The sequence below is a fragment of the Asterias rubens genome, chromosome 1 (genome assembly GCF_902459465.1).
Source record: "Asterias rubens chromosome 1, eAstRub1.3, whole genome shotgun sequence".
In the NCBI taxonomy this organism is placed as follows: domain Eukaryota; kingdom Metazoa; phylum Echinodermata; class Asteroidea; order Forcipulatida; family Asteriidae; genus Asterias; species Asterias rubens.
Genome location: NC_047062.1, coordinates 26,314,399 through 26,329,829, shown reverse-complemented (window position 1 = coordinate 26,329,829; position 15,431 = coordinate 26,314,399). Strand labels below are relative to the sequence as shown.

The window sequence follows — 15,431 nt, the reverse complement described above, 5'->3', positions numbered from 1 at the left end:
TATTATGCACTTAATGCATTAATGACATATTCTCGATTCAAACCAACAAATAATTGTATATAAAGAACAAAGAAGTGTGTTTCCATGCATTCTATTTGGTGTTTAATTGTGTAAATGAAGTTAATCTGCACTTCTTTTTGCAGGCGGTTTAATAATAAATGGGGTGTATGTGCTTAGGTTCAAGAAAAGGTAAGACCTTGTTAAAGTGAATAAAGGAAGGTACCAGACGTATATTTGTGCTTGGTTGTACATAGAAATAGACAGATGCCTTGGCTATATGTTGCATGCTGGAAAAGGGGTCAAAAGTGTACATTAACAAGCTTCCAAGGCCAGGGGGGAGGATCTGCATCAGACATCGGAGCGACGGAGTTTCACCACAAAATTCCACTTTCTGACGTTGTAGTTGCAGATTTTGGTCAATTGAATACACTACTACAAAATGAAGACATTGCTAATCCTGTTGTCATTTCTTGGTAAGTATGCTTTCTTCCTTCCCTGTGAAACTTTAGAGAAGGAAGTACGGTCGAGTGACGTCGACGACATCATCCATAACCATCAATCATGCACAAAATAAACAGTACAATTAGTGCACAGGGCTTGGTGGCTAGGGGACAGCAGTCGAGTTTGCACCCTCCATTGTCCATACCACTCCGATTCGGAATAGTTTCCGTATCCTGCAACCCACTTTGTTTTCATTCATTATGAAATAATATAGTATCTAACTTACCTATTGACTAATCGTAAAAAGTGTTCCCTAACCGACCGGGGACTACATACATGTACAAAGCCTCCATATAATTGCTAATAATATTTAATATGATTATGATTTATGTAATAAATGTAATAATTACTATGACCATGAATGATCAGAGTCCTATTAATATAACTATTAATATAACTGGATAGCTTTTGCTGTAGAGCTTGCCAAATAATTAGTGTCTCAGCATTGTCAGATTTTACCACTACGAGAGGACAATAACTTCCGATCTTAGTAAGAAATCCGATTATTGAAGGACTGGTAAGAATGTCCGGTAAAAAGTCTATGCACCCGTACTGCCTATTGACTTATTGTAAAAAGTGTTCCCGAACTATTTTGGCAACGTGCAAAATGAAAACAAATATGGAATAATTGTTTTTTTCAAAGTTCCTGTTGCTTTGTAATTAATGTAAGAATTATTATTTCCTGAGATTCCTGAACTCCAGGAAACGGTTACTGAACTTAAGGAAACGGTTACTGCACTTAAAAGGAAACAATTAATACGGACTAGCAGACCATCAATTTCAAGTAAATCAAGTGCAGTTGTATTCTTCTTCAATAAGGATTAGGAGCAAATAAAATCATAGGAGGAACTTCCAATCCCATGCTGAAGTGAAATGCAAACATCTAAAAACTGTCAGATTTCATTCAAGTGATAATAAGTTAACTTTTTAATGTGTAAAGTTTGCTAATGTAGAGTGCAAAGAGCTCCCTAATATTGGAAAACAGATTACTTTAAAGCTCTCCAGGGATTTCTTTTAATGCATTGGAGTTGGACCTATTAATTATGCACAATGTCTGCCACCAGTTTCCTTTGAGGTGTTTGCAAAGTGTCAAATAGTTGCAGCAGCTATTCAGCATCGGGGTATATTGTCCTTATTTCGTACTGTTATGGCAAATAAAATATTAATAATAATGACAGCATAGTCCCCAAACTTTGAGGAATATTTTATGATGTAAATATTAGTTTTTTTATAAAAATAATTACTTTAAATGTCATGCAGACCTGTTGTGTATTAATGTTAACATGTCCTTTCTGCATTAGGAGTTTGTTCATGTTCTTCTAAGCAATGGAAATCGAATGTCAACTTCAACAACCCCCAAAACTGGGACAGTGGAAAGTTACCATGTGCTAACAACAGGATCGTTTTTCCCGATACGGTAATAAATTGTGTTGTTTGTTTTTGTAAAATGTAAGTTAATAAATTTGTTGCCTATTGATTGGTAACCACGAACTGCCACCGACAGAAATCTATCCACAGAGAATTTGTGAATTTGATTAGTCTCGGTGCTAGGCACTGCTGGACATTGGTTTTCATTATTTAAATGTTTAATGATATCTAGATTTCCCGCTCCGCCCAGCGCACATTAATATCGAATAATAGTGGCTACATTAACCCGCTACGTGAAAATGAGTCAGATGTCGCCCAATGCATTATTAAGTAATGGACAGTTGAATGTGGAAAAAAAACAAAAACATTTTTTTATTTCTTTTTACTTTTTAAGATATATATTTGCATGGTTAATCTTTAGAACACTTACTTTTAGGCAATGATCATACTTATGTCTAATTTGTATCCTTTTGCGCGAAATGGTAGTCTAAAACATCACTTTACTTGTAATTCGTTTTTCAGAAACATTCATGTATAATTGGCTAATTTCAATCGGAAGTAACTCAGCAACGCGATACACCCCAAAGCTTAGACATATACCAAACTACTGCTGTTGGTGTGTTCTTTCCAGCCATGCACATAACTCAATCCTTGAAATTGTCAACATCTGACTCATTTTCACGTAGCGGGTCACATTTGGGAAAACTCCAACCACCCACCACTCAATTTCTTCGCTTCAAGAGAATGCCCTCTATCGGTGGAATAGTTGCGACATGTGTAGTGTTGAGAGAATGTCTGGTTTTTACTAATTCAACATAAGAATGTCTTGCACCAAGAACTTATCAACATCCCCAAGAAAGCTGCTTTATCAGTGGAAATAACTTGCAATTTTATACATGATGCATTTTCATCAGTATTGTTTATGACTCCAGTGTCCTGCTTATTTTGCATAGTGTTACACAGTTTCCCCTGGCTATAGTTAACAATTCAAATGTCATTTAAGTAGGAAATGACGATTAACAAATGTATTGAGCAGTTGTAAAATTAGTGGTTTTTTTGTATGAAACTGTTAAAAGCAAGAATTTTCTCAGCTGAAGCACCTTTTTCGGCTAAAGAGCTGTATAAAATTAAATCTACATGCAGGTACTTTGTAATACCTTGAGTTGACAAACATTTATGTTCACGCAATTTATCATAATAGATTCAGTCTATTCTATGATAAGATCATAGTACAATCAGAAATCAAACATTGACTGCAGGGCCACTGGATCATATAACGGTACTTGTGATATTTACTTTGTTCTCTGGAGTGCAGATAGAGTAAATAAGGACATGTTGATAGCCTTTTACAGTACAATGCTGTGACAGGTAGATTATAGAAATAGTTGAGGAAATCAAATTTAGTAAAAATGTGAATTTCTGTTTTTTGTCGTCAAGTAATTTTAGGGTAAAACTTAAAAGATTGTTGAAACGTATTTTAGTTCGGAAAGTTATGTACAATAAACTTTCCATTAAAGACCTACTTGAATGAAAACAGCAAGTCGTGATCTTTGCTGAATTCATTTAAAATATTTTTCAATCAATAAGGAAATTAAGTTCACATGAGTATAAAAAGGATTTTAGTTGTGTCAAAATAAGCACTTTGCATACCCTTATCCAGTGGTTTTCAGAAAGATTTACGAAAAAGCTCCGTTATGTCATCACTTATGTTACCTCATATGTGGGAGCTCCAATTTGTATCTAGCCACTTTGTTGCAGCATTGAGGTATAACAACGCAAACTCCCACACATGGCGTCAAAGTAGTGTCATTTTACGCACGCCGACAAAGGCAGAAGTGTTCCTTGTTTTTCCCGTTAAAAAAATTGCTCAAGTACCTGTTTGAGGTTTTGTATTAAAGTGTAACAGGGGACCATACTTTGGTCATGTTGGTACATGTAATTGCTTGTTTTCTGTTGCTCAGATTAGTTGGATTGTTACATTCGTTTTGCATGTAGCCAAAATTGTTATTTGTTTACAAGTAACTGGAAACAAAGATCAAGTAGTATTCTCTGGTTTTGTTTATTGATTATGTTGAGTTTACTTCTTGTTCGTTTATTTCATGGCTAAGTTCTAATGTACTTGCCTAGCAATGTGATGTAACTTTTATAGCCATAATCTTCTTTTAACTAAAGTAATTGAGGTTCCAAGCAGAATCGTGCATACGTTAATACAACTCAATATAATTGGGGCTATCTTTTTCCTAGAAGGTTGAATGCATGCAATACATGCATAGTCTATAACTCATTTGCACAGGTCTTTTAACCAACTATTACTACTATTTGTTCCCCCACCTTAAAGGTGCAAACAGCTCTTCTTCAGACAAACATCAGCTCTGTGAGGGAGATCATTTTACCTAATAATGGACAGCTTCTGATGCTTAATGACATGGTGCTATCATTCTCGGATACCCCTTCTGATGCAGATTGCAATTTCGAAGGTAAAGTATCAAAAGTACATTGATGGTAACAAGTTTCATTTACAAAGCTCATTTATTGTTAAGTCTATGCCAGTCACATTCCACCAAAGGTGTAGTCTGTTGAAATACTGTAAATGCAAGGAATTAGTAGTTGCTGCTGTTTGTTCTCTTGAATAATTTGACGTGATCTGTATTTTAAATACAGTCGATACGCAGTACAGTATATAACTGAGTATCATTTGAACTTTTTTGTGTGTCAAAAACTAAAAAAGAATACAGCTGAAAATAGATGCATAACTTTTAGTGAACTGGACCCAAGCTCTGGTGTTGTCAGTAGTAGACTGGGGTTCAAATCCTGGTCATGACACCTGGGGCCGATTTCAGTAACGCGTTTTGGTCATCGCAAACGTCGAAATCGATCGCTAAATCTAAAATCCATCGCAACTTAGTTACTCCCGTTTGAAATTAGCCAATACATAATTTTTTCTGAAAAACGAATTACAAGTAAAGTGATGTTTTAAACTACCATTGCACGTGAAAGGATACAAATTAGACATAAGTATGATCACATAATTGTTGTATTCATAGCTTTATAGCCTAAAGGTAAGTGTTCTCAAGGTTAACCATGCAAATAAAGATCTTACAAAGTAAAAATTAATCTGTCCATAACTTAATATGCATTGGGCGACATCTGACTCATTTTCACGTAGTGGGTCACATTTGCTGTTTGATATTTCCAGTATTCTACTACTTAAGAGGTTTCTTTTGAGAGTATGGGTAGACTACAGAAATTACTGAGGTTTGAGCGAGCTCACGCACCGTGGATTTTGCGCTGTGCACGACGTGAAGTCGGGTTGTGCCAAGGGAGACCGCGAAGTTGTCCAACTCTAGCTGACAGCTACCCTTCTACCGTAATCAAATAATTTGAGCGTGAAAATAAAGGGACTTGCAGCTTCTTCAGGAGATTTTTATTGATCATATTGGCAGCAAAATCATTACTACCAGGGCAAAGTAAAACCACACTTTCCATGCACAAACACATAACATCGTGTGAACATTCTCATGGCAGTCTGACCCTGTGATGTAAGACGAAATCTCATTGAAAAAATTTATAATATTTTGTTGGTTGTAGATGTCAACTTCATCAGCCCAGACTTCAAGAACTGGTTTGATCCAGACAACTGGCAGGACTTGGATGCTCTGGTGACTGTGGAGACAGAGAGAGTCCCATGTCAATATGATTCAGTCCTCTTCCCTGAAGACCAGGTGTTTGCAGTCAATGTGGATGCCAGCGTCACCATCGGTAGAATGAGCTTCTCTGGGAAAGTAGGTTATTAATCTGAAAGGTCTGAAAACTCATGGAAATAGTATTTGTAAACCCCATGTAGCTTATTTTGATTTCGATTTCTACAATTAATCACTTCACTTGCACAACTGAAATTCTTTTTCCGACAGCTCTACAGGATTGTTTTCAGTCATAAAGCACCCTTTTTTCGCTATACTAGTCATTAGTAACTTTTAATGTCATTGAAACTTCATTTGGATACCCTTATAAAGTTGTTATATGGACGTTTTCAAAGGGCTTATTTTTGTTACGGCCGTGTGTCTGAACCACAATTAGGCGGTGATAACTTTATTCTGGTAAGTAACATTTTGTTGTGCTTAGCTACTATTTGTATTAAGCAAATATACTATAAACAGCCCCCCCAATTACTTGTTACCAAGTAAGGTTTTTTGCTACTAATTATTTTGAGTAATTACCAATAGTGTCCACTGCCTTTAATGAGGTTATTTCCTATATGAAAAGAAAGTTAAAATTGTTCATTCCTAATATTTTAAAATTGTCTCTCTTTTCCATTACAGGACAAAGATACAAGTCAGTTTAACGACTTTCGCAATGGTCCTGATGGCAAGCTACAGTTCTCAGAAAGAAGTGCTTCGATAACCATCCAGGGCAGTGCCTGCCCAAAAGACAGCGGCTGCGCCTGTGGCAATGATGACCCAGACACTGTGAGTTCATCTGAGATACATGTATATTAGCTGATTTGGGGGTTGAACAAAGAACAATTTACTAGATTTGGACCAACCACCATCGGATTAACGTGCCGGCTCTCTACAAACTGAGCTATCTAGCCCTAATGTTGGCGGTGTCCCTATTCTGTCAATATTTTTGTTCGGGGTGCCAGTCAAAAGCCATACAATCGTTAACTGTCATGTAGCCAGGGATCACACCCATTACTAAATTTGCGCTATTAAATAAGTTGACGTTTCCTAATCACTAGGTTTAACAACCCAGTTCTGGCATATTGTATTTTTTGTTCAAACAACAGGTACAAGTGCTGTGTATCTGTAAAGGTTAAATTGAATTTGGACTTTTACTAATAGATGTTATTTTCATTTTGATGATGCCAAACAGTTGAAGAGGATCTGTGACCAGTACAGCTGTATGCCCATCTCATGTGCTGATGCTGTTACTCCAATAGGGGGTTGCTGTCCATTATGTGGTAACATTCTTGCCTCTTATAAACCAAAAAAGTCTGCATCATAAATTGTTACCAATGGGAGAATTTTGGACAGTCCTTTTTATCTCGTCAGTAGTGCACTTGCCCAGGGTGTCGGACCAATACCAGGCCTGTAAAATCTCTGCCTCAATTTAATTTTTTCCCTTTTTTTCCCCACAAATTTTTTTTGGGGTTCCGTCTCCCCCCCCCCCCTTATATAACTTGGCATACGTACCTTATATAAGATTGGCAACAATAATGTACAACTACAACAATGTGAGATAATAAGCCTAGTTAAACTGGATTAATGGGGTCCCCCAATTCAACCAGCGTAAATGCGTGACGCATGCTCACTTGACGTTACACGATCATTGTTAACATCTAGTGTTTCAGCTCCTCTTTATAGGCCTGCAGTACTCAGCAGCAAAAAAGTGCTGCAATACCAATTCTTTCAGAACAATATCAATAATTCTAAGATCTCCCACAAAACCCTACTAAAGATAATGGCCTTATGCCGGAATCCTCCAAAATCAACCAATGTGAATTCATGTAGGATCACTTGGGGTTCTACATAAACTCATATTGGATGATTTTGGAGGACTGGGGCAGTTTGGATTCTCACAAAATTAATTTACAAAAAAAAGACGACTTTCACCCTGAGATTTGTTTGGACTTCCTGCAGGAGCTATTCTAGTTATGAACTATGATGTTGCAACATTCAACATGGCAGACTTCAACAACAGGATGCATGATGACTACCACGTTCATGATACCCCAAACATTGCAAATGTAAATACTGATTCCTTTTAAAGGCACTGGACTCTATTGGTAACTACTCAAAGTAATTGTTAGCATAAGAACTTACTTGGGAACAAGCAATGGAGAGCTGTTGATGGTAACAAAACATTGTGAGAAACGGCTCCTTCTGAAGTAAAGTAGTTTTCGAAAAAGAAGTAATCTTCCTTGAATTTTATTTCGAGACCTCAAAATTAGATTTGTGGTCTCAGAATTAAGCATCTGAAAGAACACAACTTCCTGTGACAAGGGTATTTGCTTCCAACTTCGATGACCAATCGAGTTCAAATTTTCACAGGTTTGTTATTTTGTGCATATGTTGGGATACACCAAGTGAGAATAGTGGTCTTCGACAATTACCAATTGTGTCCAGTGCCTTTAACATAGTATTATGACTTTTGATTAGTGCCTATACTACACATGATAAGCATCATCCTATTTTTATCCGATTTCCTATTCTTTTTATCGACAAGAAAATCAGTGAGATCATTAAATATCCAATTACAGCTTTTCACATTCTACTCCATTGTGTTGCCCGTGATTTTCCTAATTTTTCCTATGGTCGATTGTCCTGCCTGATTTGAAATAATTAGACTTGGGACGCTATAGGGGGCTAGTGACAATCAATTAAGTCATTTGGTCTCAGAACTACCTAAGAAATGGAAAAGGTCTTGTATGTTTACTTTGCACAGGATCCCTAAATTTCCTGCTCTATTTTTAAGATATGGTGTGGTAGATGTAGTGATTATGAAGATGCAACTTTTGCATTATTTCAAGCAGTTTTTTATTTTATAGTATCCATTTGGGAGTTAATTTTGGATGATGTCTGTTACAATGACTTGTTTAGTCACAAGATACCGCTTATATTTGAATTCCTTACATTTGAATATCGAAACAGTTGATATGCCAAATGGTTCGGGCAAGCCTTTGCATAGCATCTCGGTAGTCTAGTTGCCAAGACACTGCTCTAGAATTTCAATGGTCGTTGGTTCGAATCCCACCTGAGTAGAATGCCTGTGATTTTCTTTTACAGGACTCGGGAGAGTACTGAGTGCTAAAACACATGGATGTATGGGTAAAAACCAAAATTAATAACCTCCAGATGAGCAAGCCCTGGTACCACTGTGTCATACACATTCATTCAGAATTGTGTATGGGTGTTCACCATCTCTTATGTAACAATGCAAAAGCTTGCCCCTGATTATGTGACATAGCAACTGTCTCGATAGTCTGAGGAATTTAAATTTTAAGTGGTAACTTGTGATCAAGCACGTCTTGTACCAGGAATATTCAAATCTAACACGCAAATGGCTTATTGTCAGTACGCAAAATAAAGTGCACAGATAACAGATAAAAATGAAGGGTTATTTAGCCACAACTAATTGTCCAATAACAAGGAATTTCATTTGACAACTAGAATCGTAGGAAACGACGTGAAGTGGACACGGGTGAAGTGGATATCTACACCTCCATGACAAGCACTGGTCAAATTCAGATGGTACTAACGGACAAAGAGTCAGGATCAAGTAACGGTCAGAAGGCAATAACATTGGGTCTACAGATTATGACTGACATACAGAATGGTAAGCATCAGGGCCTAATTACATTAATCTGTAAGCACAGAAACTTGCTAAGCACAGAAAAGTGTTGCCAAGCAGAAACGGGTTACCTGCCAAAATTATGTTCAGTTTACATTGTTGTGACTGGTACCCAACTCGGTTTTTGCTTAGCGAAGATTATCAATTTTGGTTTTTACCCATACACCGATATGTGTTAGCACTGTATACTCAGTACTTTCTCGATTCCTGTGAAAAAATATCACAGGCATATTACTCGGGTGGGATTCGAACCCACGACCCTTGCAATTCTAGAGCAGTGTCTTACCAACTAGACTACCGAGATTGCCCGGTAGTTAGAGGCAGTTAGAATTCTATGTTTTGGCAGTATAGTAGCAACAATATAGTAGATATTTGCATCGGGAATAAAGAATATTAATTTAAGGCATATAATACCAAGATAAACACCAAGTAGAAACATTCTAAAGCCTTTTTCAGTTCAGCGTCATTTGGCCAAACTTCAACAATTTGGGTCCAGAATGCCTGGCTGTTTTGAAAGATCCTGGAAGAAGAAGCGCTTTATGACACTTGATGGGTATCTCAATGTGTTCATCAAACATTTGTACGTAGTTTATAGCATTAATTCAACTGACAGTAATATTGATGACAAATAATTTGGTTATATAAATACAGGCTACTGTATTTTTTACAGATTTTTAAGATTTTGGTGTAAATTTAATTTAAAAGAATATTTGTTGGCATAAAAAATTTACAGTCTGCGTTCAACTTGTTTTCTCGTTTTCGATACGCGCAAGACTTGCACAGTCTATTACACAAATTTGAAATGAGCTTCATCATCATTGAGGCTGTGTAAGATGTAGGCCTCATGTAAATGCCATTCATTTTTATTTCGTGCAGTTCTTGTCTGTGTTGTTCCTGCATATACCCTGATGTCATCTCTCCATCTTCTTCTCTGTCTACCTCTTTTCCTTGGTTTGCTGTCCTTGGTTGCCAGTCCATTATTCTCGTTGTCAATCTTTTGTCATTTCTTCGGGCAGTGTGTCCAGCCCATCTCCATTGAGCTTGTTTTATTGTCCTCATGATATCTCTTACTCCATTTTTCTTTTGAAATGAGCTTACTTGAGTTTGAATATGACTCGTTTCAGACCCTGAATCCTTTGGAGTGGTTGATGTAGTGATGCATAGCTCCAAGGATAACACAGGTGCCCAAGGCTCAGTTACTGGAGGTGCTGTGGCTGGAATCATCATTGCTGTTATTATTGTTGTCATCGTTACCAGCACTTTTGGATTCATCTTCTTGCGTCGTCGCTCGTAAGTTTGTCATATTGATTTGTTTCTGGATGAATAAGTTTATGATTATTAGATATTTGGTTTGCGGAAAACACCATATGTGTATCTACATGTACTTGGCAGCTAGAGTTTGTTCTTAAAGAACTGTCTTTCTTTATTTTACTACCGCGAAGTAGATTTATCGGATTGTTCAGGAGACTTCTCAGTTCTGAAAAGAACTGTCCTGCTTTTTAACTACTACCTGGGCGGAAGTTAAAAAAAATTGGCTGGGACTACTACTTTTGCTTTAGCTAAAGAATCGTAATTAACTGCACTACCGCGGAGTCAGTTCTTAAATTGGTCTCAATGTTTTGACTAGCTTGCTCTAGTCATCGTAAGTAGACTGTTCATGATTGCATTTAAAATTTGACTTGAATCTAACCCTCCTACACTTTGATAGATTGTGGAGCCCACTGTTGCGTCATACAATACCATGTTACACTGATAAAATGAGATACTCTTATTAATTCATAATGTGTGAAAAAGTGGTGGCCGACTGCAGAAAATGTTCCAATACCTACTTTTTGTTTTTATTTGATGTTTCAGTACATTCTTCACCAAGGACATGCCACTGAATGCCGATGTGGATATGTCCCCAGGCATTCCAGCTGGCTTCATGGAGGAACTCCCTGGCCATCCACCAGCTATTCACATGCAGAGCTTTGATAACCCGGTGTATAACACACCTTCTATGCAGGTAGGAAGGGATCTCTTTGCTTGGTCTGCATGTTATTATTGAAAGTCATGCAGGCATGATGTTCTTCTTACTTTAAAGTCTGATTTTTTATTATTGCGGCCCTCAGGAATGGCAACTTGACACTTTCATATTGTTCAAAATCATTTGTGAAAAGCTTGTAAAATCTGAGAGATCTAAATATAAGTTCTACACGACAAAATCCAACTCGGGTATATATTAAAGGCATAAAAAACTCACCATTTTGAGGAAAACTGATAGTTATTTCTCCCAAGTAATGGTTTCAGTCAACCTCCATCTGCATAGGAGTTGGGATTTTACAAGTAGCCCATGGTGTGTATATATAAGAACTAGAAGGTGCATTCTAGCGATCATCCCATGGTTAAAATCAAGATAAACACCAAGTAGTAAACATTCTGAAGACCTCTATTCAGTTCAGCACCCTCAAGTTTTGAAAAATCCTGGTAAGAAAAAGCGCTTTATCATACCTGATGAGCATCTCTAAAGTGTTCATCAAACATTTGTACATAGTTTATAGCATTAATTCAACTGACCATAAGTATCCTCCTTACTGATGGCAAATAATTTGTTTATATAAATAATTTGATTATATAAAGACAGGCTACTGTATATTTATTATCAAGATTTTGATGTAAATTTAATTTAAAAGAATATTTGTTGGCATAAAAAGTATACAGTCTGCGATCAACTTGTTTTCTCGTTTTCGATATGAAGACTTGCACAGTCTATTACACAAATTGGAAATGAGCTGCATCATCATTGAGGCTGTGTTCATCCAGTGTAAGATGTATATATAAGAACTAGAGGGCGCATTGGCCTATATACGCAGCCCGGCATGCGCGCATGCGGCCATTATGTAAGTTGACAAAACAGCATCGCATAGCATGAGTTTATCAACACACATGATGTGTACATCACATTCAACGCATGTACAAAGTTCATCTTACAAAATGGCGCGCATGTCTGCTTGCAGTCTCGTCGTGTTTGTGCACGCAGCATTACTTGAAGTAGCCATCTAAAGTGAAAACCCCCTTCTATGTGAATATTACACAGGACAATCTATACAGTGATCCAACTAAGATCCTGACCGATATCGCATCTGGAGACGCTGATGACTTAAAGAAATCCGGCAAGAAGGGCAAGAAGGGTAAAGGCCTGCCTCCCTCGGTGGAGAACCTAGACCAACTTGATGACATCAATGGATTTGACAATCCTATCTACGCCACTGTTGTGAAGATTCCAAGTCAGAGTGTGGAGGTGAAAATGTCTCCTGAGGATCAGCACGATGGTGTAGAGGGATTCTCCAATGTTGGCTTTGACATGTCTACGCAGGAGTCTGACTCTTAAACAGGTAATAATTAATAAATCTCAGTTACCATTAAATGCCGGGTTTTCTAAAATTCTCCCGTGTCTACTCGTGTGATTAATTTTCTGTCTTTACAAAACAATTTATAATTTTTATTTATTATTATTTTTATGTGATTTTGTTTGTGGTTGTAAGCCTGGACGACTAGTGCGACTAATTTTGAAGTAACAACTATTGATTGCTTAGTCGAGTCACTACTACCGTTTTTCAACATCTCAGTTAATCCTGCCGCCACAACTACTACAAAAATAGTCGAAAGTTCCTGTTTGGTGAACCAATTGTGTCACTCATGACTATTTACAACAACATAATCCTTCAATCGTTTCAGTACGAATTTTACAATACTGCGCCTGTGGCAAACAATAGGCCGCAATGCATTTTGGGAACAAAAAATTAGTCGCAATTAGTGACAAAGTCGCAACTATTTGAGGTGCAACTTACTAGTCAAGTAGTAAATTTCACTAGTTGCCCAGGCTTGGTTTACGTCATACCACCTCCAAAACGATTTTCTGGCATGTATAAACACACGTTTGTCGATGACATCTCCTGTGAACTGGTGAATAGTTTAAACGAATTTGACACGTTTACGTGTTGGTGAAAGTTGTACACGCATACAAGTCGTCCTTCGTTTACTGGTTAACATTTGAGTTGATCAAAAAGTCAACTGCACGCCTTGTGTGGTGGAGCAACTGTAAACATAAATAGCTTTGTATTTTGTGGAGATACATTCACCATATTAAACATACATGTAGGGAAGATGTTCACATTTTGACATGCTGTTACCCTAAGATTTTAATTATATATGTCCTTTTTTCCCAGACAATCAGATGTTCCCAACCTTGGAGGTAACCTTTTGAGATGCCAGATTGAAACCGACTACAACTGCGATTACTTAAGCTATGCACGCTAGAAGAACTTTTTTAGTAGGTTTAGATTTTTAGCTTTGATTACAAAATGTGATATCAATTTTAAGGAAATCTTTTTTAGTTTTTTTATGCAGTAAATTTTTAACCACCATTTAATTTTTTGTTAGCGATTCTTTTTAAAGTTAGAAATCTTACCAATTATTACTATTTAGATTTGGGGTTGAGTACACTCTCGATTGTGTGAAAGTTGCCATTCTGTGTGGATTTTATTTACTCCAAGCCTTTTGTTCATCTCTTTCAATTCTCAAGCAATTTCTCATTGAATTTGCTGATATTCTGTTCATAAACAATCCAAGCAATATTGAAGGTGCAGAATTTCTAATTATACACAGTACTATACTATTGCATAATTGATACGCAGATGCATTTTTAAAGTACCTTTTTAAGTAATTTTATTATAAACCTCAAAAACCATCAAAAACATCAGCTTTGACCCTTGAGAGACCACAGTGACTGTAGGATGCTTGTACCAAGGCATCCATAGCAGGCATAAATGGCTGCAATGTCTGATCTATTCCACCCAATCAAAACGCCATGTTCCGTAATGGGCCCTTTTCATGAAACAAGTTAATTCCACATAGCCCGTGCGCACTAACATTTTTGGTTGGCAAAAAATAAGCAAACATCGTGCTGTTTTGTACACGGCTAATGGCTGCATGACGCAGACACGATTGTGCGTCTGCTTAGTGCACAACTCTATGGCGTTTGCCAACCAACAGGTTCATACGAAGCGTGAATATAATAAGCATATTTAATGAAAAGGGTCCATTGACAATTCCCAATGTTATCCGTTATACACCAATCCAGGCGCGCACCGGGCGCGCAGTGATGAGCACCGCGCGCCATTGCTGGGGTGTACATGTGCCTAGTTCCCAATGTTATCTGTTATACACCAATCCAGGCGCGCACCGGGCGCGCAGTGATGAGCACCGCGCGCCATTGCTGGGGTGTACATGTGCCTAGTTTGTCAAGAATGTAGTACGTTGTTATATCAAGGTGCCATATCTAGGAAATCTCATAGATTGTCGAGGAAGATATTCAATTCCCATAAAAAGTGGAAAGGAAAATGATTTCCTTGTGCCTTTGTGCACAAAACTAGGCACAAAGACACCCCAACAATGGCGCCCAAGCACTTGCGCGCCTGGATCGGTCTATAGTATCTCTGATTTTGAAACAACCCTTCATGTATTTTTTGTGTAGACTCTGAAGACATTTTACTGAACAGTTTTACAGAAATGAATGGTCTCTAGGGGTTAAAGCTAGATATATGTGTTGGTGTTAGATTATGCAGTTACAGTGTGAACATTTATTACACTCTGGGACAAAAAAAACACGTTTCATGAGGATTTTGTTGTACTTTGTACTTGTGGAAGTTGTTTTAACATATTTTGTTTTTAAAAAATATTCCACAAAACTACACTACTAGTACTCAGATGATTTTTTACAATATATTTTTTACACAATTTGATAACTTTTGAAGATTAGCTCAATAAACATTTTGCAGCAAAAATAATTTGAATTGTGGCGTCAAGTTTATATTGTGCATTTGTGGTAGCTTTCTTAGTTCTCACCTGTGTTTTAGATAACTGCCTAATGTGGCAGAGGAATCCCCCTCCTATTTGTCCTTTTGTACAGAAGCACCTCTGCCCTCGATAATCCTGCAAAGCATTTCATAGATTCCTAAAATACAACGAAAACACAATGTTGGGGGGGGGGGGTTACATCCCACCCATTGTGTTAAGGGACAGCAATAAAAGTTGAAAAAAGACGAATTTAATTTCTGATATGTTTTTATTTTCTTAAGTATTAACTGTACAACAACGAAATAAATGTGAACTTAAAATTATTTATTTACATAGAATATACATCTTTTGAATAAGGAAAAAGGCAATAATAC

General features: G+C 37.2%; 1 protein-coding gene across 1 annotated transcript; it reads left to right on the top strand.

The window, feature by feature from the left end:
• Window positions 1-322: 322 nt before the first annotated feature.
• On the top strand, window positions 323-15,047 carry LOC117291770 (protein amnionless-like). The gene is made up of 12 exons (XM_033773674.1): window positions 323-473; window positions 1,803-1,918; window positions 4,208-4,346; window positions 5,458-5,651; window positions 6,189-6,335; window positions 6,742-6,829; window positions 7,509-7,615; window positions 9,039-9,204; window positions 10,344-10,509; window positions 11,074-11,224; window positions 12,296-12,593; window positions 13,428-15,047. Exons 1-11 carry the CDS (start codon window positions 440-442, stop codon window positions 12,587-12,589), a joined length of 1,602 nt encoding a protein of 533 aa, XP_033629565.1. The 5' UTR covers window positions 323-439; the 3' UTR covers window positions 12,590-12,593; window positions 13,428-15,047.
• The last annotated feature ends 384 nt before the right edge of the window (window positions 15,048-15,431 follow it).

Bases quoted from the DNA above. Each gene is read 5' to 3' on its own strand.
- LOC117291770 (XM_033773674.1), top strand. From the start codon at position 440: ATGAAGACATTGCTAATCCTGTTGTCATTTCTTG. The intron at 474-1,802 runs GTAAGTATGCTT...TTTCTGCATTAG, and splicing joins AATCCTGTTGTCATTTCTTG to GAGTTTGTTCATGTTCTTCT. The intron at 5,652-6,188 runs GTAGGTTATTAA...TTTCCATTACAG, and splicing joins GAATGAGCTTCTCTGGGAAA to GACAAAGATACAAGTCAGTT.